Here is a 22447-nt window from a genome sequence, read left to right as displayed (position 1 = left end):
AATTATGAAACGTGTGGCGCTGTCCAAATACTTATGGTATCCAAATACCTAACTGTACATATTAAGGTGTATTTCACCTTCTGAGGTGGTAATTATTTTTTTGCTTCAAGGATTCTTAATCTAACATTATTTTATATTAACAACCCATGACCCACAGCAATAATAAATATAAATAATGATTAGAAAGTTCGGTAATTAGCACATGCATTATTAATGTTTGTTTGTGAGTGATCTTTGTGGCCATTTAAAACATTTATTTTTATGATAAATGGCTAATTAATAAAAAAAAAATAATTATACAATGATTCTAAATGTTAAAGCACTGTTATAGAGCCTCAGTTCTGACTACTGTTCATTAAAATTCGCTTAATGGTTATAGTTGCCTTATAGTTTATTTGATCGTATCGATTGCATTGATCACATTGGTCAATAAGATTTACTCTTATTATAACTCTTATTGGTCAAATTAACACGAACATTAAACACTTTTGTTGCAGAAAAATAAATCTTTTTTCCAAAATTCAGAAAATAAATGGCTTTGACCACACTGTACTGTAGACAGTTAACATGAAGTTGGCATAAGTGTCGCTGGCAAAAATGGAGTGAAATGGTCAGAAAACCTGACGCCAGCTGGCAGAGGAGATGGTGGCAAAGACAAGGATTAACGGTGCTGCTGAAGACACGTCAGTCGTGATCTGTGGTTTAATGCTGCTGCCCGCCAATTCCTCTGTGGCAGAAATGTGAGTCCCTCAGTACAAATAAATCGTCCACTGTTGTACATCAGCAGCACTTTTCTCTCCCTTCCATCTCTGTCAATCCTGCAATTCAGAAAGTGTGCCTGCCTCCAATATGCCATGGAAAATTACAGATCATGAGAAAATTACGAGGTGAAATTAAAAGGTAAAAGGGTACCAGAGTCACATGGAGACACACTGTTGATTCTCTGTCTGTCTCTGTTCTCTGTCACTGTCAAACGTGATCTATGGGCAGGAGATACCTTTCCATAAAAGAGATGGAAAGATTAGACTGATGAGCAAATGGTAAAGGAATTATGACATATGTAACTGAATAAAAGTTATGGGTATGCATTATTCACAAAATACAACAGAACAACAGAATTTCTCTCCAAAAAGGAAAAGAAAATAGAAAAACACATACCATTTTTTATTCATACTACTGAATGCTATACCTTGATCTCTGACAATTTGTCTATAGAATGTAAATGAAATGTGTTAGAAATGTATTAAATTATGTTCAGATTTTTTTTATTTGCAATTCTACTTTAAAGCTCACTAATTATAGTCCATTTATGGTTAATATACTGTAAGTCTTGGAGGTCTCCAAAACATGCTGAAATATAGGTCAGATCATGAATTCTGATCTGATTTTACTTCTCTTTATTTATCTAGTCATTTTTAAATGCATCATTTTAGTGTCGGTAGCTTTAAATGAACGCCCCTGAACGCCCTGTGCGAAAGTGTATTGTCCAAGCCAATAAATTTGCATTAACACTATTCAGAGATGGATAAATACAAGTTTCAGAAATTTAAAAGATGTGTAAACGCCATTTATGTAAATTTAGCCTTCACTGCAGCCCTGCTTCTGGATAGATCTGAGCCAGAGGAAAATAATTGTAATAAGTTCATTTAAAGAAAACTTTTTTAGTAATTATCTATAACCCTAAATGCAAGTGTTTGTATTATCAATTTCATGATTTACACTCCCTTCTTTACTGGAAGTCCTGAATAACTGTTAAACAAAGCACAGTTATAGGATGTACTGTAGATAAACAGAAAGTCGAAAGCTGTCATAGTTCACTCTTTTGCAAAATAAAGGGGAGAACAATAAGATTTAGTAATGCAAATTTGAGGCAACAGGTCACCTTACACCCCCCACTCCTACACCTTTAAAAAAAAAAACATAACTTTTTGGTAACTTGAATGTGTTTCTTTGTGCTTCTACTGTACTTTCCTATATAACAATAAGCTAGACAGAGAGAGAGAGAGAGAGAGAGAATGTGTAAGTAATTAAGTATGTATGGTATAGAGTTTAACTAGTCTTGAAACTTTAAATCTCGGATCATAACTGCTCACTCGGAAAGAGGCTCAGTCCTGTGTGAATTTTAGACTAAGCAGCATAAGCATGGCAGAGCTTGCAAGCACGCTCTCGCTTTCTTTTTCTCCTATCTGTCTTTCTCTATCTCTCTCTTTTAAACACAGACACAAACTTAAACTGAGTTGAGATTTTTTGAGTTTGAAAGTACGCTAAAAAGAATTTAGCGAAAAAATAGGCCTGGAGCTCAAGTGAAACTCTGCCTGCCCCATGGTGATTTAAAACTGGATTACTTGGCAGCAATCACTAAACCAGTTAATGATGAGGGACGTTAAATATGCAACAATCTTTGTTTCACATTGTGTTTTTGGTTGCAATGATTGGATTTTTTTCAGCTGTTCATGTACTGTATGGTACTGGTTAAGTCTTTAACACTGTGTACACAGCATGCTTTGTTCTTTTCTTGTCAAGGAATGCTTTTAAAGATCATTTAGAATATCCCAGATTTCAACACTACAGAGCTTAAAGTGAGCTCTTGTTTTTCTTACCTACACCAGACATGTCTCCATACCTAGATGAAAAAAGTATTCCAGTGGGGGAAAACTGGCAAGACTGATTGGCTGATGTGCTTTACATGCCATGTCCTATGTCAGTACGTCAAAATAATGTGTGTCTATCCATTAATGTTGCTTATGCAGTTTAGACTTGTTCCAGGTTAAAGTGATCCATTACACTTACTAGAGCTGAATTTAAATTTATCGGCAGACATAAACCTTACCTCTTAAATATTAGTAAAATTTATGGAAAGGAATGCCATGCCTGTTTTTAGTTAGATGGTATAGGTGGGGCAGACCAAAAAAAAATTTGTGACTGTTTGAGCAGAAATCCCCAAAGTCACGCTCCAAGATCTAGTGGAAAGCTTTTCCAAAGGAATAGATGATGTTATAACAGGGACTAAATCTGATATGCCATGTTTAGTAAGCACAGAAAACTTTTGACCATACAGTATGTATAAAGGCACTCTTGACATACCTTATCTGTGGAACAAAATTACGCAGCATGGTATGCCAGTGCATTTCACTTTATGGCATAAAGATAGCGACTAATGAGTTTTTTTTAAGTTACAAAGTGCAGTTGTTTTAGATTGACCAAGTCACTTACCTACCCTTATCTCTGGACAGCATTTTACTTGCTGAAAGACTGAAGACAAGCTAAAAGCCTATCACAGCAGGAGAACTGAAAGCCATTTTACTTTGTAGTTTTAAATTGTTCACTTTATTTTGGTAAAATGCAAAAGTCTAAATTTTGCATCTCTCTCTCCAAGCGCCTCCAGACTGCACTGTATATTTATTCCCTCCTCTACATTAAGTACCAGGATTTTTCCAATGGTTAGAAAAATGAGTGTGGTTTAAACACAGTTTAAATCAATGTAATATTTTTTATAAAATAATTAGAAAAGATTGCTTGAGGTGCAAGCTAATGAGCAAGCTTTCAGTGAAGGGCTTAGCAACGACATTAGAAATAATTATAAATATGCTAAAGCTCTAGGATATTGAGTCCTCAGGTTACAATAGTAATATGTAATATTTTAATACTTGAGATTGAATTGATTTGCACTTCATAAGATTTCAAGCTATAAAATTCCAGCCATTATGCAATGGTTACTCTTAGTGTATACATGTTTGTCATCAAAACAAAGTCCATTATGTGACTATATATTTAAAGTCATGCTTTAATAGGGTTTTGACATGACATTTAAGATATGTAGTTTTTAATATAATGCCTTTTAGAATTAATAATTATGAGTGGCATTAAAAAAGTAGTGCATTAATGCAGGATATACTGGAAATGAAAATGAATATATTTCCATATTTTCACTAAAGAATGGCAGTTTCTAATTTCAGAACTCATTTTAAAGACGGACCTACAGTAAAGTTGGTAGAATGATTCATTTCCTAAATCGGATATAATATTTTAAAAGGAAAATCTAAGAAAAGACTTGCAGTCCACCTCTGCCCCTTTGAACCTGCCCCGCTTCTGATTGAAGATCTCATCGCATGGAGGCTCGTGTGGTCTGGTTGGGATATGTGTGGGATATGGGATATCTCATGGTGATCATAGTTACTTCACCTTATCTTGACTCATGAGCTTCCATCAGCAAAGCAAATTGCTTTCTGTTTGCTGCTTTCAGTTGTTTTTTACATAGGGTCAACAAAACAACAGAAACCTATTACTTCTAAATATATCAATATCATACACACTGATATTTCACAGACTCAAGAACAAGACAATAATCTACAGTATTTAGAGTTAACCATGATTACTAATAATTTACATTAATTTATTTTTACCATGTTATTTTTCTCCAAAGCAGTCTCTTCCACACTTCCTGAACATCTACATCTAGTTCGGGTATCTTTGCAGCTAGAGGGTTTAGAAAACTGTTTAGTTGCCCCGGAGTACCAACAGGAATTTTGAGCGTTGTTTCTTTTACAATTTATTCTCTTGGATAGTTCTGGGTCATTTAAACATTTTAAATTTTTTATTCATTTAATTTTTGAGGAATATATATTATTCATATGCAGGTTATGCAACAAAATACCCAGTGACTTTTACAAAAGCCCTGTAAGTCAATGGCATCCTTATAAAGCTTAGAACTTTGTCAACAAGCCAAATCTTTTTAAAGTTCTCAAATAGACAGAACTTACTAATTAACATAAAGAAATATGTAATATATTTTGATAGAATTCGGTGGTTCAGTGAAAGCTGTTGAAACAGTTGAATGTAAAAAATAGATGGATATTTATGTAATCAATTGTATTCGTCTTAGAAATAAATCACAACAATAAGCATTTAAAAAAAAAAAAAAAAAAAGATTAAAAAAACTATTTAGTCCAGCATGTCCTGATTTTTGACTTTTTGACTTGAAAACACTACCGATCAATTGTTTAGGAAAAAGAAAAGATGAACTAAAAAATTTCAGTAAATCATCTTTCTGTAATATTGTAATTATATTTAAATAGCACATCATCTGTGTGTGTGTGTGTGTGTGTGTGTGTGTGTGTGTGTGTGTGTGTGTGTGTGTGTGTGTGTGTGTGTGTGTGTGTGTGTGAGGTTTTTGGTTTTCAGCATACTGGCACACAATCCTGCAGTCTCGACTATTCTATAAATCATCATCTCTAGAGAGCTTAAACTCCTCCTGTAATTTTTCTGTAGTTGACACACACACTCACACACACACACACACACTCACCCACCCAAATACATAAAGTCTTTCCAGCAAGATGTAAACATCTGTCGAGGATCACAAAATTTAAAGAATAGTAAGAGTCATGATTTTAAGCGGACTAAAAAAGGTCATGTATTTTAGAGAGTAGACAGAAGCAGACTATTTGCCAAGTAAATTAGTTGGGAAACTTGTCACAAAAGTTGATGCATAGAAATTAATTATTAAAATCAAAATCCATGCCGTGAGCAATGGTACCAGAGTGCATTTGTTCAATTTTATATCAATAAAAGGCCAAGAAGAGGTCGACATTCTAAGCACATGTCTAATTCTTAGGTACGGTTCTCAACTATATAGTTTAAAACCCTTCCTGAGTTAATTATTTACATTCGATTTTAAGCAGTGCATCTGAGCTTGTGTATAGTTTTGTATGTCCTCTGTACGTATTCCTCTGTTTTTTTTTGTTTCTGTTCCAGGAGGTGCAGCCCCTTGGTGTGAATGACTTTGTGAATGTGTATGTGTTTGGTGCCCTGCGATGGACAGGTGTTCTATCCAGGGTGTTTACTCGCCTCACTCCCAGCATTCCTGGAAAAGGCTCAGGATCCACCATGACCCCGATCAGGATAAAGAGCTTACTGAAAGTCCGAAATTAGTTTTGGATCTCTGCCAGGAGAGAACCGTTCGAGTCTTTATCCTTTTAAAAAGGCGACTTGTGATGCAGTTTCATCAAAGGATTGGGTTGGTTTAAAGAAAGGTAGATTTGCAGTGTGCTCGAAAAAATTATTTCCGTAGATTTTCTTTAAACTTTATATTCAGTTTTTAAAAAAAAATTTTTTTTTTTAGAATAACTATTTTAAATACACTGGCTGTTTAAAACTAAAGTCTTGATTTTAAAAGGGTCAAATTATTGGCCTGTATAAAGCAAAGAAAACAACTAAAACACAGTACCAGTCATATATATATATATATATATATATACTGTATCTAATTTAGTGGTCTTTCCTGATTTTTATTTCTTTCTACATTGTAAAACAATAATGAATGCATCCAAAATACACAATAATCTCCTTTGAACAGTTGATATTAGGATGGGTCTGCTAGAACTATTCCAGAACAGCTGACGGTTAGGCTCGCCCTCAGAAAACCCTCAAAACAGCCCCAAATGCCAAAACAGCTGTGGGCCCTGCATGTGCTGCCCCATATGGGACCTGGGAGAAGTTAGTGTGGGCATGCCCAGCCCATACTGCCCCACAATAAATCCACCCATAGTGGGCTGGCATGAGCATGTTAAATGAGTAATTGGTGATTTGTACAAAAACTATTCAGAAACATCTCACTATCCTGTCTTTAAATAACACCTGACTGTTATTTTTGTTGTTGTTATTTAATTATCTAAGACCATATGTGTTATTTTATAGTTCTGATAAAAATCCAAAGTTGTGTCCAACCTTTTGACTGGTATTGTAATTTTTAGTAAAAGGAATTGAATTAAAAACCCTCTGACTAATTATTAATACCTTTAAGGATAGTTGTGAACCGTAAACATTGTGGTTGATAAAGATCATGAATAAAGATCACTCAAACACTTGGTGAAGTTGCACTGGAAATTATCTGTTTACTAATCAGAAAAAAATTAATCATTTTTCAAGGGAGCGTAAAGATTGAACATTAGAGCCATGGGAAAAGGTCATGTTATCTGACGAGTCCAGATTTACCCTAGTCCGAAGCAACTGCTATGTCACGGTAGGAAGGAGATCGCATGATGGGGGCATTACATAGTGCACTTTTGTATGAAATCAACATTAAAAGTTTTGATAATTTATCCAAGGGTTGAAATAAGTTAAAATATAAGGCATGCAAAGGAGAGGCATGTACTATGTATGTATCTCCATAAATATATAAAAAAAGATGCAAAAATATAATGTTCATTTATTTTATTGCTGGAAAATTTCAGTTTCTGCCGATAGTGAATAATAAAGGGCTTTGACCTTATGTTGAATAAAAAATCAAGTGGAGTGCCTCTTCATCCCTTATTTATTTTAAGTACCAGTTAACCTTCTTGTTTAAATGATGTGCTTTCTAAGAAATAACATAGATGGAAGTAATCAGCTAAGAAAATCAGCGGCTCTTTTTGCTGTAAAAGGAAACTATAAATAGAATAAAGTGCTGTTTAGTAAACGACAAATAACACACATCCATTCTGTACAAAGTGGAGGCAGAAGGATGAAAATGCAAGCCCTTTTATTGATAATTCAATTCAGCAGACAAACCTGTTGTCAGAAATCAGACAGGGGTCAATCAATCAGACAAACAAAATGAAGCAGCATCAACAAAATGAACAACAGAAGCAAAATTACACAAGCAGCTCGGTGCATGAGCTGGTATATTCAGTATACCTTGGGCTGAATGTGGGTTTTACAGGAAGCAGGTGCAGTGAATAATCAGGTGAGTGGGAGTGATTAGATATCCGGTCTGGGTTCCCATGAGGAGTTGTGATAGAAAAAAAATCTTTACTGTACTTCCTACACTACCATAAAAGGTGATTAAATGTTCAACAAAGGATAATGAATGTCAATTATCTTATGATAATTTGAGTTCTCAAATTAGGTTCTCATGGCTTTGGACTGTACCGGCCTTTTGAACTGGAGTACCTGTGACCCACAAAGCATGGAGAGAACATGCAACCTTCACACAGACTGATCCATAGGGGTGCGAGGCCACAGTGCCAATCACTATGCCATTTATGCGATTATTGTTATTATTCTTATTGTTATTATTATTATGATGTTTCACTAATGTACACAGAGTACAAATTAATATTCCCTATTTTTATCCCCTGCATCAAGCAATGGCTTAGTAGTGAGGGCTCTGGGTTATTGCCCAGGATGTTGCTGGTTTAAGTCCCAATGCCAACAAGCTGCCAGTGGTGAACCCTAAACTCTGTCTGCTCCATGGGTGTGGTATGGTCCCTAGCTTCCTAACAAAATGTAAAAAAAAAAAAAAAAGAATTGTACTGCATTATATTGTATCTGTAACAACTAAATGCTTCATCAGTATATGATTTTACCCAGTTTTATGTTTCACTTTAGTCATACTCACATATACACACGCAACCTGAGCAAACTGCTGATGATGCTATGATTTGTAATATGAGACGATCAGTGCCCATTGCTCATTACATTAGCCTATTTTTATCCGTAATTTGGGTAATTATATGAGTACAAGTAAATCAAATTATATTTTTCATGCGTGTCAAAATGTTAACCCAATCTACCCAGTTTTGCTAAAATAACAGTGGAAATGGGTGTACTTGAGGGGAAATCCTGAAGAATCTAATCCCAGACTGCCCTCTAATGTACACTGCAGAAGTGTATTACCAGAAAACCTCAGAAGCAAAGAGCACAGAATATACAGCATGTACAGTATGATCAGAACTGATAATGCAGAACTAAGCACTGTTACTTACATACTTATATGGTAGAAAGCACAACATAATGTTGGGCCAAAGTTTTCGTTTGATGAAAAATGGCTATTTGTAAAAATATGAGTAGATGGCTTTAATCTTAATATGATGTTAAGTTTATACAATACTGTAGCTTGCAAAAGCAAACCAGAGGGCAAGGTTAAGACTCTGAATAAGCAGCTGTCAGGGACCCACTGGAGAAACCGCTCACAGCTTGAGCACAGCTGAGATTTATGGAAGCTTGCTGAAACGTATGTTGAAGATTCAACAAACATGTGGGAAAATCTGAAGAGTCTAAAATCTGACGAGCCCAAAACTGACATGCTGAAATGTTAGGTTCAGTGGAAACCCTGAGAGTTTAATCTCATCATGAAGCACTAAGGTGGTAGCATCATGTTGAACATTTCCCTTGACTTCCTGTTTGCTTCTGTGACTAATTCTCTCTGTACACAGTCACTGACTTCCCCTAAGCACTAATGGATTTAATGTTTTTTTTTTACTCGATGTTCAGCATTTAGGATTTATTTTTTAGATAAACCGTGATTATTACATTTAACTTTTGCCGTAGACATGATTTTAGAGTTGATTGGTCTTCATGATGCTGTTGCAATTGCAAGAACAAATATTTTAATATTGAGATAACATCACACTTAAATGTCATGCAATCCTATTCAAAACAATTCCCAAATTGTTCTAGTCTGTACCTACAAAATGTCTAAAAGTTTTTCGTGAGTGTTTTGTATCTAAAATGCAGGAAAAAACATTTTCTTTTGGATACATAGATTAAGACTGATGTGAGAGTGTGACATTTTTGATATAGTTATTTTTGTAAGATATCTTACCATGCATGCAAAAAAAATATACTATTATTTTTTTTACAGGGAGCGTGCTTCCTTTAATCAAACACCATGAGTCATTACCGTTATATCTGTTACAGGATATCACGTGGTGTGCTTGACTGGATCGCTGAACTCTCTATAAAAATGGTGCCTAAAACACTAGGCTTTGAGTAGGTTTAAAAAGATACGGTGTAACAAGAAGTAAATAGGCACAAATAAAGTGCATGCACAGTTGGTTATATGTTTAAAACATTAGTGGCATGATGGCTTAGTGGTCAGCACTGTGGCCTGCTACCTTCAAGGTCTGTGTTTGATTCCCGCCTTGGGATCTGTGTGTGTGAAGTTGGTGGGTTTCCTTTGTGTACTTTGGCTTCCTTCCTCTGTGCAAAGACATGCAGATTAGGCTAGTTAGGCACTGGTGTCTCAAAGGGGTTAAGGCACTGAGTTACTGATCAGAAGATTGTTGGTTTGAGCTCCAACATATTGCCATTGTTGGGGGCTTGATCAAGGCAGCTCCAGTGCGCTGTATCATCTGACTCCAGCCATGCTGGCATATGCAAAGAAAGAATTTCACTGTGCAGTAATGTATACAGTATGTGAGAATTAAAGGCCTAACTAAACTAACTTACCTGGTTACTGTTCCCAAATTGCCCATGTGAACGTTGACCGGAGGTTCTATCCTGGTTGTACAGAGTTTCCTAGCTGGATCCATTAAAACATTATTATTCATGTATGGACCTGATTTAGGAGTAAAAACTTGCCTATGCACATTATATAGGCAATACAACACTATGGACAATTACATGCTCACCTTCCTTCATATATACACTACATGTCGTTTGCTTACATCCTGGACCATTGCACAAAGTCACTTTAATAACTTTGCACACCTACCTTCACAACTACACTACATTTTACAGTTTTACGTTTACATCCTGGACCAGTGCACAAAGACACTTTAATAACCTCTGCACAAAGTCACTTTATTCCATGCATATTTGCACACACAGCACAGTATATTTCAATTTGTACAGTAGATTTCTATTTTTGCACATCATATTTCTATTTCTATTTTTATTTTTAGTTCTATTTTTCCTAGTTTAATTTAATTTTTATTTAATTTCTATCGTATTTCTTTTATTCATATTTATTTCTTATTTGTAAACTTTAATTCTCTTCTAGGGTCAATGGCAGCCGTAAAATGCATTTCACTACATTTCGTACTGTGTATGTTTGTGTATGTGACAAATAAAATTTGAATTTGAATTTGAATTTGATATAGAGTGAGAGGGGTGCTCTGGACAGATCAACAGCATGACTTTCAGATTGATGTTTTAGCATTTTCTTTAAACTGAAGTATAATACAATAGAAAGGAGATATTTCAGTTATTTGTCTCTAGGTTAATGCAACTTCAGATTGAGCAACACCAGCCTCTTTCAGAGAAAAACAGATATTACTTTAATATTGTCATTTCTTGGCATACCAAAGAAGGGTATATGCCAAACTGAAAATGAAGGAAACTAAAATTACTCATAACGAAAGCAAGCAAATGTTGGTGCATACATCTGATCATAAAGCAGTGTGTGTGTGTGTGTGTGTTTATTCTTGCATGCCTGTGTACATGCTAATATATACGTATACATCGATTTGAAAGACTTTAAGATTCCACGCTGGCTGAAGTGAGTCAGTGGAGAAGTGTGTAGTGTGTGTTTAGTGCTCGGTTTCGGACACACAACACAGCGACGACCCGCATGGGCCGCAATGAAAGCATTACGTCACCGTAATATGGGCGTGGCCTATGCCCAAGCGTGCTTTCAGTCTTCGCTGTTCTCTTCTTTACACAGAATAAACTATGCGTGCTTTCGGACTGTCAGCACCATGCGTTACATCGTTGTCATCTTTTGCTGTCTGTGTGACTGGGGTGAGTGAATAAAGTAAATCCTCAAGAGGAAAAATGCTTTCTTTATATCACTTTAGAAACGAAAGATAAGGGAGTGACAGGAAGCAAGTCGAATAAAATGTTATGGATGAACAGCGACCTGAACTTTATTAGGTTTTAGAGTTTAGACGGTTATTAATGCCCAGGATTTAACTTTAGATCTGTAACATTAGTGTGAGAAGAACTATAAAGTGTGTAGGTTTGCTTTGTGTGTGTGTGTTTGTATATATATAATTATCATAACAAACAAACGACAAAATGAGTTTATAATGCAGGCCTATATATATATATATATATATATATATATATATATATATAGTTGAACTACAGAGGTTTTTAGATGGATGGATGCATACATGTGTGTGAATATATATATATATATATATATATATATATATATATATATATATACACTGTATATACTGTGTGTGTGTGTGTATATATATATATATATATATATATATATATATATATACTGTATATTAGCACTTTAGGTTTGATTCCCACTTTGGGTCCTTGTGCATGGAGTTTGCATGTTCTCCCCGTGGTTGATGGTTTTCCTCCGAGTACTACGGTTTTCTTCCCACAGTCCAAAAACATGTAGATTAGGCTACTTGCCGTTCCCGAATTGAGTGTTGACCAGGGATCCTGCCATAGTCGTAAAAATACATATAAATAATATGGTCACCGTTGGCCTCCATGGTCACTAGTTGGACTACTGAGGTTCCTATAAGGCTTACATTGTATTATTTGGTTGATTATTTGTTAACCAACTACTATGAGACGTTTTCATTGTATTGAGACACTGTTTATTTTTAACCATTTATAATATTAAAGTGCACTGATTCTTTCTAACTAAGTGCTCATGACTTGGTATCGTGCACATCCTGAGTATTTATGATACTTTTTTTGCATTCATCTCAAAAACTATTGTGTATTTGCTTTTAATGTACCGTGTCCCTGAGTACACGATAAAGTGGTATAAAAGATGAGTGAGTACTTGTGCATTCTGTCCTACTACATTATGTTACACCATGGTGCTGACGAAACCATTTATTTCACTGTACAGTAGAGTTTTATTGAGGAATGATAATAGTGCCAAGTTGACTTGACCTGACTTGACTTGAATAAACCAACTTGCAAAAGCAGTAAAAGAAACGATGAAGATGGTCTGGAAGGATAGAGATACTTAGTATGGCAGAGCATATAATTATGGGTTTTTTTTATATATAATTTCACACTTTGTTGAAGTTTTTTATGCTTTTGTTAACAGGAAGTTTCACTGAGATCCCATCCATGAGTCACGTTGAGCAGTATGATGTAGTGAGACCTCAGCGACTCAGACCTCAAACGAGTCACAAGAGAGTCAGGAAACAGGTCAGTAACTAATTCATGGCTTTAAGTGGAATTATGGTCTGCGTAAAAGTGGACAAAGTCTAATATGTATGATTTTTGAGTATGACTGGGTTAGTTTTTTTTTTGGAACATTCAAAGCATGTGTTGTTATAAGCATCATGAAATAAGAAAGGCCCTTCTGTATATATTAATAAGTGTTCTCTCTCCCAGGCTTGTGAATCAAAGAAACAAGAAAAGTATCCCGAGAAACTTCTATATCAGTTGTTTTTTAATGGAAATAATCATACAATTCACTTGCAAAAGAACAGGTAAAAAATACACCTAAAAAATTATTTGCATTATTAGTCCTCCAAGTTACCGGGAACACCATTTATCAGTCCTGTTAATATCTTTTTCTAATTAGTTTCACCATAGTTACTGAACAGTGTATTGAATAAATTTGATAAATAATTAAAACAAATATGGAGTTTAATCATTTTAATAACAAAGTAAGTTCCATGTTCATGTTTGTTAAAATAATTTTCAATCTTTAAAATTCCTAGTGTTCTCATTGGACATAACTACACTGAAATACGTTATAAAGCAGATGGATCAACTGTGATCACATCCCCAAAGCTGGAGGTAATTCTACTTCTTCTTTTAACTTAAGTCTAATGTAAGGTATATTGATTGCTCTTTAAATGAGTCTATATAGACTGGATATAAAGTATTTCTATCGTGCAGGACCACTGTTATTATCACGGCCATATTGATGGAATGGAGGATTCGTCAGTGAGTGTTGGAGTCTGCTCTGGCATGAGGTAATGCAACAACATGTCTCATAGCAACTACAGGAGAAGGGGGCTAACATGAGCATGTTAGACATAAAGACATTATTGTGACATTTGTCTATTTTTATCATGTTTTATTTTTCCTTGGTAGGGGTTTTGTTAGGGCTGAAAACCAGATGTACCTGATCGAACCCCTGAGTGACAACACCGATGGAGATCATGCCTTCTATAAGCAGGAATACCTGAGGAAAAAGAGGAGTGTTTATAAAGACTCTCATATCACAGGTCATGATAAGGAACCCAGAACGGCAGCTCTTCACAAACCCAGCAGCTCAGTACGTGGTTCCAAAATTACTCTTGCCATCACCTGTGCCCAAAAAATACTATGGTACTACTATTATGTCTATATCATTTAATATTCTTTTTTTTAGAAGATGAAGACTGTATTCCAGACTCAGAGATATGTGGAGCTGTTTCTTGTGGTTGACAATACCGAAGTAAGAACTTTCTTTAGTCACAGAAAAGGCTTTATTTCCTTTTCTTTGGAATGATTAGGCCAAAATTAATAATTTACCTTTCTCTTTTGCAGTACATAAGATTCAAGTTTAATGAGGAAGTGTTGCGGGCAAGGATGTTGGAAGCCATAAATCATGTTGATAAGGTATTATTTTCTTATGATATCTGATGTAAATTGCTCCTATCTGTCACTGTATCTGTTTACTCTTTCATATATGTGTACTGTATATATATTTGGATATACTTTAAAAGTGAACAAAGTGTTTAGCCACTTTGGGCATAAATTATGGTTTCATTTTTGGAGCACAACAAGACAGTGTTACACAAGTGTATCAATCAATGGAGCAAACCACTGATAAATAGACCAGAAAAAACACAAGACTGTACTTTTTATACATTGAATGAATATGAGCATGGACCCACAACAACATGCTCATACATATCCTCATAACTGCAACTCGCTTCTTCATATCCTCTAGCACCGCTCAACTGGTCACACCATCTCACAGGGTACAAGGAAGGCATGCATCACGACTCTTTTCTGTTCTGGCACTTTGCAATGAACTTCCTCTGTCAGAACAGCTGAGTCAGTCGAGTCTTAAAAGTGAGATCTAAAGACCTACTGTTTCATCTAATAAATAAGTACTGAAGTTAAACAAAAAAAAACAAAAGTAAAACTTATTAACAGTGTTGTTGATTCATAGTAATTTAGTGAACCAGTGTAAGAATGTATTTACTGATAGAGACTTTAAAGCACTTATGTACATTGCTGTGCAAAACTCTTGACAAACACATTTCTTCATATTAAATTACATTAAATTATGGAGATTAAATGAAAGAAATGTTAACAAATATTTTTGCAAAGTGCCAAAAGATACGATTTAAAAATTGGTTGGTGATGTATTAACCTCAGAAGTAACCTCATTTCCCCTCTCATCTGTTCCAACCACTCAGCATTCAGCATCACCACTATACTAATCACTGACCTGATCATCTGCAGCTGTTTCTCACTGGTTTATACCTTAGGTTTTTATTCTTTTATTCTTGAATGAGTCATAGGTCACTGTGTGATTTAATGAACAAAAAGCATTTCTGTGGAACTGGTCAGATACATATGAAAATGATGGCCAAAAAAATCCTTTAAAGGAAGCTTGGACAACTACTTTAAAAATACTGGAAAGTCTTTGAAAGCAAAACATGATGAAATGAGGGGTGGCTCATAATTCTGTACCATGAGGTTTTTTTGTGTGTGTCTCAGTGGATCCTAGTCCTGATGACTACCACCATCACCAGATACCATGGAAAACTTAAAAAAAAGAAAGAAAATAGTTTTCCTGCTATTATCATACTCTTGTCAATAGAGTTGCCAATAAATTCTAGAGTCTACCACAACAACAACAAAACCCTTGAATATTTCTTACTCTTAATCATATCTGTATTTGCAATTGATAAGATCACATTATCTAAATTCAAATAAATTATTAATATTCAGTAATATCCCTAGTATAAAACCAAGTCATTTATATACTGCGTGTTTCTTTGGTACATATCTCATATCTAACACAATTATTCCACCCACAGTTCTATCGTCCACACAATATCCGTGTCCTGCTGGTGGGTTTGGAGTTGTGGAATGTAAAAGACCAGTTCCTGGTCAGTTTGAGTGAAAATGACACTCTGACCAGATTTATTCAGTGGCGGGAGAATGAACTACTGAAAAGAGTCAAGCACGACAATGCACAATTTGTAACGTGAGTACTACATAAAAGAGTCTGGACCAGAGTAATGATTCTTTCACATATTTCGTTCGTTCATTGTCCTGTTTGTTCATATTTGTTTATGCAGCGGTGTTGATTTTTTGGGTGACACTGTGGGGCTGGCGAACAAATTCGCAATGTGCACTAAAGCCTCTGGAGGTGTTAATCAGGTAATCACCGCGTTATTACCTGCAACATATACCAGTAATTGAAATGTCTGCTCTGAAACAGCTGTTAAAATCTTCTGTAATAGACAGAGGAAAAACAAAGATGTGTATTTCTTTATCATTCAGGATCATCACAGGAGTCCACTGGGCTTAGCTGCAACCATAGCACATGAGATGGGCCACAACATGGGTATGTCCCATGATGCACCGGGCTGTTATTGTGGCCTTTCTGAATGCATCATGACTGATATTATAAAGTAAGACCTTTTATTCATGTGAATCTATAATGAGCTGCTTAAGTGATTATGAACAATAAGGATATTTACAATACTTATATACAATAAAGGACTTAGATAGGACTTATTATTCTCTATGTGTGTACAGTACATCCTTTATATTTTGGCAAACAAACCTCTTTTTTTCTCTGTTGTGTATCGCAGTTCAGCTGCCTTAGTGTTTCCAGAGCTGTTCAGTAATTGCAGTCTGGAACAGCTGAGCACATTTCTGGAGAACGCCAACCCCAGCTGCCTGCTAGACCGTCCCAGTTCGGACAAAATTTATGGTGGACCTGTCTGTGGCAATGCTTTCCTCGACCCTGGGGAGGAGTGCGATTGTGGGACAGTAGAAGTGAGCTGCTTCTTTTATATTGTTTATATAATATTATTTTATATATTTGGTCCACTTGTTTGATTCCTTTGCTAGTTTGGTGTAGCAGAAGATGGTTTTGTATGTACACAGTGCATTCCTGTGGTGAGAAAATCGCCATGACTCACTACATGCAATGTCCTGTTTTTTTTGTAGGAGTGTAACAACCCATGCTGCGATGCTAATACTTGCAAATTTTCCAACGGATCGCGGTGTGGGCAGGGAGAGTGCTGTGAAAACTGCCAGGTACAATGCTCTCCAGTGTGATTAGCATCCATTACCAAAATGATCAACATTTTACTCACTTTCAGTAAGGGTGTGTCAAAGTCGATTTAAAGAAGCAGCATATTCGTTGCTGTTATGGCAGTAATGGTTGCTAAGGGTTGTATAAAGGTAGCTAAAAAGAATCTAAGCAATCACACAGGAAATCCTTTTGTGATCAAAACAAGCTGTGTGTCTTTCTCTGGAACGTGTCACAATAATTCATGTAGAACTGAAAAGCTGCCAGAAATAGAAATAGAGGAAATATAAAGCTAATCTGCTTTTCTGTATTGCGTTGAACTGAAATAATTGTCGGTAGTCATAGTTTAATTTGTCAATATTTGAGAGAAGAGATATCATTTAATCAAAGTGTATAATTTAAGTCATATGTAACACTAAAATTCTTTTTCTAAGAGAGTCTTCTCTTGACTATCAAAGAGAAAAAAATACAGTTATAGAGTCTCCGAAGTTTTTTTTTTTTTATATAATATTGTATATTTCCATTTAAGATCCCCTGTAGTCGCATTTTATATGACCGTGGTAGGACCTCTGGTCAACATTTACATGCACATTCACACAGTACAGGCTATTGGGGAACACCGATTAACCTAACCTGCTTGTCTTTGGACTGTGGGAGGAAACCCAAGGTACCCAAAGGAAACCCATCAAGCATGGGGAGAACATGGACGCAGACCAGACGCAGGAATAAAACCCGCAACCTGGAGGCGCGAGGCAACAGTGATAACCACTAAGCTGTCTGTGTGTATGTACACACACCTACCAACCTTATAATACATTTTGTTTAATCCTTTCCAGATAAAACCAGCTGGCAGTCTGTGTAGGGCCTCAGCGAGTGACTGCGATCTGGATGAGTACTGCACAGGACAGTCTGAAAAGTGTCCAGAAGACAGCTTTAAAATGAACGGGATACCTTGCAGCTCTGGAGACAGTTTCTGCTACAATGGTCGATGTCCAACTCACCTCCAGCACTGCCAGAGACTATGGGGAAAAGGTACTTATGCATAGAAACCGAATGACATTGAACTGCTTTTTTAAATTTTATTAATCATTCTTTCCTCCGAGCAAACAAGTTTATTCTTGATTTCTTGCTTGCTCTTAAAATCTAATGGTGTTTGAAATGAATGCTTTTTGAAAAACCTAAATGTTTTATATAGTGATATTGCTTTTATTTTATTTGTCTGTAATAGTAGTGCCAGTTTTAACCATAAAACAGAAATTTGTGGTGTGTCTCAGCTACTCAATCATGTTAATGTAAGTGTTGCTCTTTTCCACTCAGATTAGCTTTAGGCTGTTTTAATAGCACAGTCATTTCCTGATGTTCCTCAAGTCACCCAGAATTCACTAATAAGCATTTCGCAATTCACATATATTTATAGACATCATATGGACAAAAGTATTTGGCTACTTTCAGCCAGTTACATTCAGGTGTTTCAATCAGGCCTCGTATCCTCAGTGAAGCCATCTTAATACGTCAACATACCAAGACAATGCTATTCTCCCGTTTTTGAGGCAACAGTTTGGAGAAGTCCCTTTTCTATTCCAATATGACTGTTCACAAAGACATGGTAAAAAGACATGGTTTTCACATGGAGTTTAATGCAACCCTATTGAGCACCTTTGGGATGAACTGGAACAGAGATTGTGAGCCAGGCCTTCTCGTCCAACATCAGTGCCTGACCTCATAAATACTCTACGGAATGAATAGACACAAAATCCCCACAGAAACACTCCAATATCTTGCGGACAGCCTCCCAAGAAAAGTGAAAGCGCAATCAGAGTTTCTATGCTATTTTGTGAAGTTCACATTTGTTTAAAAAAATTCTGATTTAATCTTAATGGAATAGTAAGAAGGTACTGTATATCAGGTCATAAATTAATCTGCTTCTTTTCTTTTTGCAGATGCCCAAGTGAATGCACGTGCGTGCTTTTTAAGTAATAGATCAGGGAGACGTGATGGCCACTGTGGAAAGACCAAAGATGGCTACAGACCCTGTGCAGAACAGTAGGTCGAAACTGTCTCGATAGGCTTAGATCCCTCAGTAAAGCATATGATTTTTGAAAAACCAAAGTAATTTATATTAATATATCTCTGTAAAGCTGTAACAGTCTGGGAAAATCTAGAATCAATTCTGGCAAATATTTAAAAATTACACATACAGTAGGAAAAATTTTATTATTACATGACATGGAGTTGCATGTGTTACTGCACGGTTTGTTCGAGAATTCATGATATAGAAATAAGGTGGCACGGTGGTGTAGTGGTTAGCACTGTCGCCTTGCACTTCCAGGGTCCGCGTTTGGTTCCCGGCCAGACTCGATTCCCATCTCTGTGTGCTTGGTGCGTTTCCTCCGGGTACTCCGGTTTCCTCCCACATTCCAAAGACATGAAGGTTAGATTAATTGGTGTTCTCAAATTGCCCGTAGTGTGTAAATGAGTGTATGCCCTCATTCCATGTGCCCTGTGATGGATTGTCGCCCTGTCCAGGGTGTACCCCGCCTTGTGTCCTAAGTCTCCTGGGATAGGCTCCAGGCCCCCACGTCCCTGAATACAGGATAAAGCGGTAATGATGATGAGTGAGTGAGTGATAATATGAAAATGTTTTATTAACTTCATAAGTTGTCTGTTGTAACATGGTCTCAATACAGAGCCAAATTAAAAAATAGTGGACCGTCAGTGTTTAGGAATCCCTTTTCACTTTTGGGGTAAAAAGGCTTTAAAAAGCAGGAATTCTATAGTTTTTGAAAATCTAAAATCTGAAATTTGTAGTTAAGATGCAGGAAGTAAAGAGATGTACACTGCTCAGCCAAAACATTAACCCCAAACAACATTAATACATTAACAAGGATAATCAAGGATTATTTTCCAGTAAACTGGTGACATGATTATGGGCGCCCAAGGCTCAGCCATGGACACCAAATGCCAGCCGTCTAGTCCAATAACACATAATTATGTACAGTGCAGCAGGCAAAGAGACATAGCGCCCAAATGATCTGCTGCACAGCATACCCAGGCAGCACAAAGGCAACCTACACAATTATGGGCCTAATGCGTTGGATTGTAATATTATCATTAATTGGTGTTGAAATGCTATTTAAAAAACATTGACATAAACATATAAATATTATATGCATAAATTATGTCACAAATTTCTGTGTTGTTTCAATGATTTGCATTATGAATAGCATGATTTTGTATTCTTTTTTTTACAGAGATGTGTATTGTGGAAGTATATATTGCACTGGGGGTAATAAGTTTCCCATTACCGGTCTAAAAGCTCAGTTGATTACACATAGTGGAGTCATATGCAACATAGTTGGGGAAAGATCGGAGGAAGATAACCTCAGCATGGTACCTACAGGAACTAAATGTGGCCAGAACAAAGTAAGAATACTACAGTAGGATGTGGTGTTTGTGCTACCTTCCAGCTCTTACTGGTTTCACATACGTAAACATTTGTGCCTGTTTTCTCAGGTCTGCTTTGACAACATATGCCAAGATGTGAAAGTCTATGGTATGAGTGTAAACTGTTCAGAGAAATGTAATGGACATGGGGTGAGTCTCTTAATGTGATTGTAGATCTGTGGAAATGAGCAAAGTGTGATTGTAAGATTGAACATAATTCCTTGTGTGGACTGTTAGGTTTGTGATCATCGAAAGCAGTGTCACTGTGACCCTGGATGGGTTCCCCCCTTCTGCAACGTCAAATATGTAGACCTGACGTCTGGTAAGCTGCTGCAGGACATGTGGGACTTTTGTATCATTTCAGCTCTCTGGTACAGTAACTAGATTAGTTGTGCTTCAGAATATCTTGTTGATTGCTGCTGTGTGTTTGATGTGCAGAAAACAATATGACAGTCATCAGCATCTCAGTTGCAGTTGGAGTCGTGTTACTACTTGCAGTGGGATTTGGAAGTTGGATTTATTGTAAAAAGATAAAGAGGCCTGGCTCGAGGCCTAAAACGTGAGTCAGCAGAAAGTTTTTGTATTCAGTGTCTGTGATTGCACTTAGTTTCATACTGCACATCTGTATAATTGTTGGCTTTTTGTTTATAGAAAAGCTGATCTAGAGCAATCAGATCCTTTTTTTGAGAACCCCGGAGCAAAGCGAGCGTTTTTAAAGGAACGTCTCGAAATCAGCGAGCCTACTTTCATAAGTACGACCATTTCCAGGCCTGTCGTCTCATACACAGTCCTGCCATCACGGACAGCACCGCAAGTGAGTGTAGAAAATAGCTGTGTCGATTGTGTTGTTTGCCTGATGCCGGATTTAAGTTTCAGAACAATTCATTCGTCTGTGTTAACCTTTGTAGCCTCCTTGTAAAAAGTCAGAACCACAGCAACCTCAGACGGCTGCATCCATGTCCTCACCGAAACAGATGAAGCCTCTGCCTCCTTCTAAGCCGGTACGACCTTCTGATGTGAAAAAGGTAAGGTGTGAGCATGTTATTCACATGAGCAAAGCTTCACATAATAGCCACCCAGGCACACAAACACCACCCAGATGTGCAAACTAATATTTAGATACATACAGTTTTAAGGAAAAAAACTTACCAAATCTCACTCACTCACTCTCACTTATCGTCTATACCGCTTTATCCTGTATTCAGGGTCGCGGGGACCTTAAGCCTATCCCAGGAGATTAAAGGCGAGCAAACCAAGCACCTACAGTAGAATAAATAAAGAATGAGAAAACTACTGAGAGTGAGAGCCTGAGAGAATTACTACAGTTTTTATATCAGACTCTGGATATGAGATCATCAGTGCTTTAAGTTGACTGTTAAATAAAAAATGCTGTGTTTTACAGACTGAAAGCAATGAAGTGAAAATTGCACGGAGGCCTCCGACCATTCCAAGAAGATGACTATGATGCGAATCATCATGTAATTCCATAATGGATTTTCAGTCCGTTGGGTTCATGTGTCACTAATAACACCTCTGTGGTGTGGTGACACATCAGAACTGCGGCTCTGTGTAGTCGTGACCTTTTTTTTTTTTAATGCTTGTTTTCCAGTGCAGAGAGGAGCATTACACTGAATTATACTTGACATACATTTCTTACAGTATATGCAATAGAACTTTAATTTTTTTATATATATTATAAATACAGTGGAACCTTGGATTACGAGCATAATTCGTAAACCGAATTAAAATTTCCCATAAGAAATAATTTAAGAACAAAATAAGAAATTTAATAAAAAATAAAATAAGAACAAATTATTTGTCCCGCAGCCCGAAAAAATAAATATATAAAAATAATCAATACAAAATATAAAGTAAAAATAAAACAAATTAACCTGCACTTCACCTTTTAAAAATAAATCTCGACAGATAAGTGTTCCCGTTTATGCGCGCAGGCACTGTGTGTGTGTTTGGGTCTGTCGTTATGTGTGTGCGCGCGTAATTTGACACTGTGCCGGTTCACAAACACACACA

The 22447-nt window shown here is 36.4% G+C and overlaps 1 protein-coding gene across 2 annotated transcripts; it reads left to right on the top strand.

Moving 5' to 3' along the window:
• Positions 1-11388: 11388 nt before the first annotated feature.
• LOC128540781 (zinc metalloproteinase-disintegrin-like jararhagin) lies at positions 11389-22187 on the top strand. Of its 2 annotated transcripts, XR_008365595.1 has the most exons (23): positions 11443-11502; positions 12794-12897; positions 13087-13184; positions 13419-13497; positions 13600-13676; positions 13798-13981; positions 14078-14143; positions 14236-14307; positions 15744-15913; positions 16008-16089; positions 16213-16343; positions 16527-16713; positions 16888-16977; positions 17809-18004; positions 18913-19015; positions 20224-20395; positions 20486-20566; positions 20654-20738; positions 20855-20975; positions 21068-21230; positions 21325-21441; positions 21622-21715; positions 21819-21850. XR_008365595.1 is itself a non-coding variant. In XM_053510761.1 (22 exons), exons 1-22 carry the CDS (start codon positions 11460-11462, stop codon positions 21873-21875), a joined length of 2478 nt encoding a protein of 825 aa, XP_053366736.1. In that variant the 5' UTR covers positions 11389-11459; the 3' UTR covers positions 21876-22187. The 2 variants fall into 2 exon arrangements, 1 of the variants encoding a protein (XP_053366736.1); XM_053510761.1 differs by lacking the exon at positions 21622-21715 and having other exon boundaries at positions 11389-11502; positions 21819-22187.
• The last annotated feature ends 260 nt before the right edge of the window (positions 22188-22447 follow it).

The sequence above is a fragment of the Clarias gariepinus genome, chromosome 14 (genome assembly GCF_024256425.1).
Source record: "Clarias gariepinus isolate MV-2021 ecotype Netherlands chromosome 14, CGAR_prim_01v2, whole genome shotgun sequence".
NCBI classification, from domain to species: domain Eukaryota; kingdom Metazoa; phylum Chordata; class Actinopteri; order Siluriformes; family Clariidae; genus Clarias; species Clarias gariepinus.
This window is presented reverse-complemented; position numbering and strand designations above follow the sequence as displayed.

What these genes read in the sequence shown, in the direction of transcription:
- LOC128540781 (XM_053510761.1), top strand. Translation starts at nt 11,460, where the DNA reads ATGCGTTACATCGTTGTCATCTTTTGCTGTCTGTGTGACTGGG. An exon ending in ATTCACTTGCAAAAGAACAG is followed by an intron (nt 13,185 to 13,418) that starts GTAAAAAATACA and finishes TAAAATTCCTAG; the next exon opens with TGTTCTCATTGGACATAACT. An exon ending in GGAGTCTGCTCTGGCATGAG is followed by an intron (nt 13,677 to 13,797) that starts GTAATGCAACAA and finishes TTTCCTTGGTAG; the next exon opens with GGGTTTTGTTAGGGCTGAAA.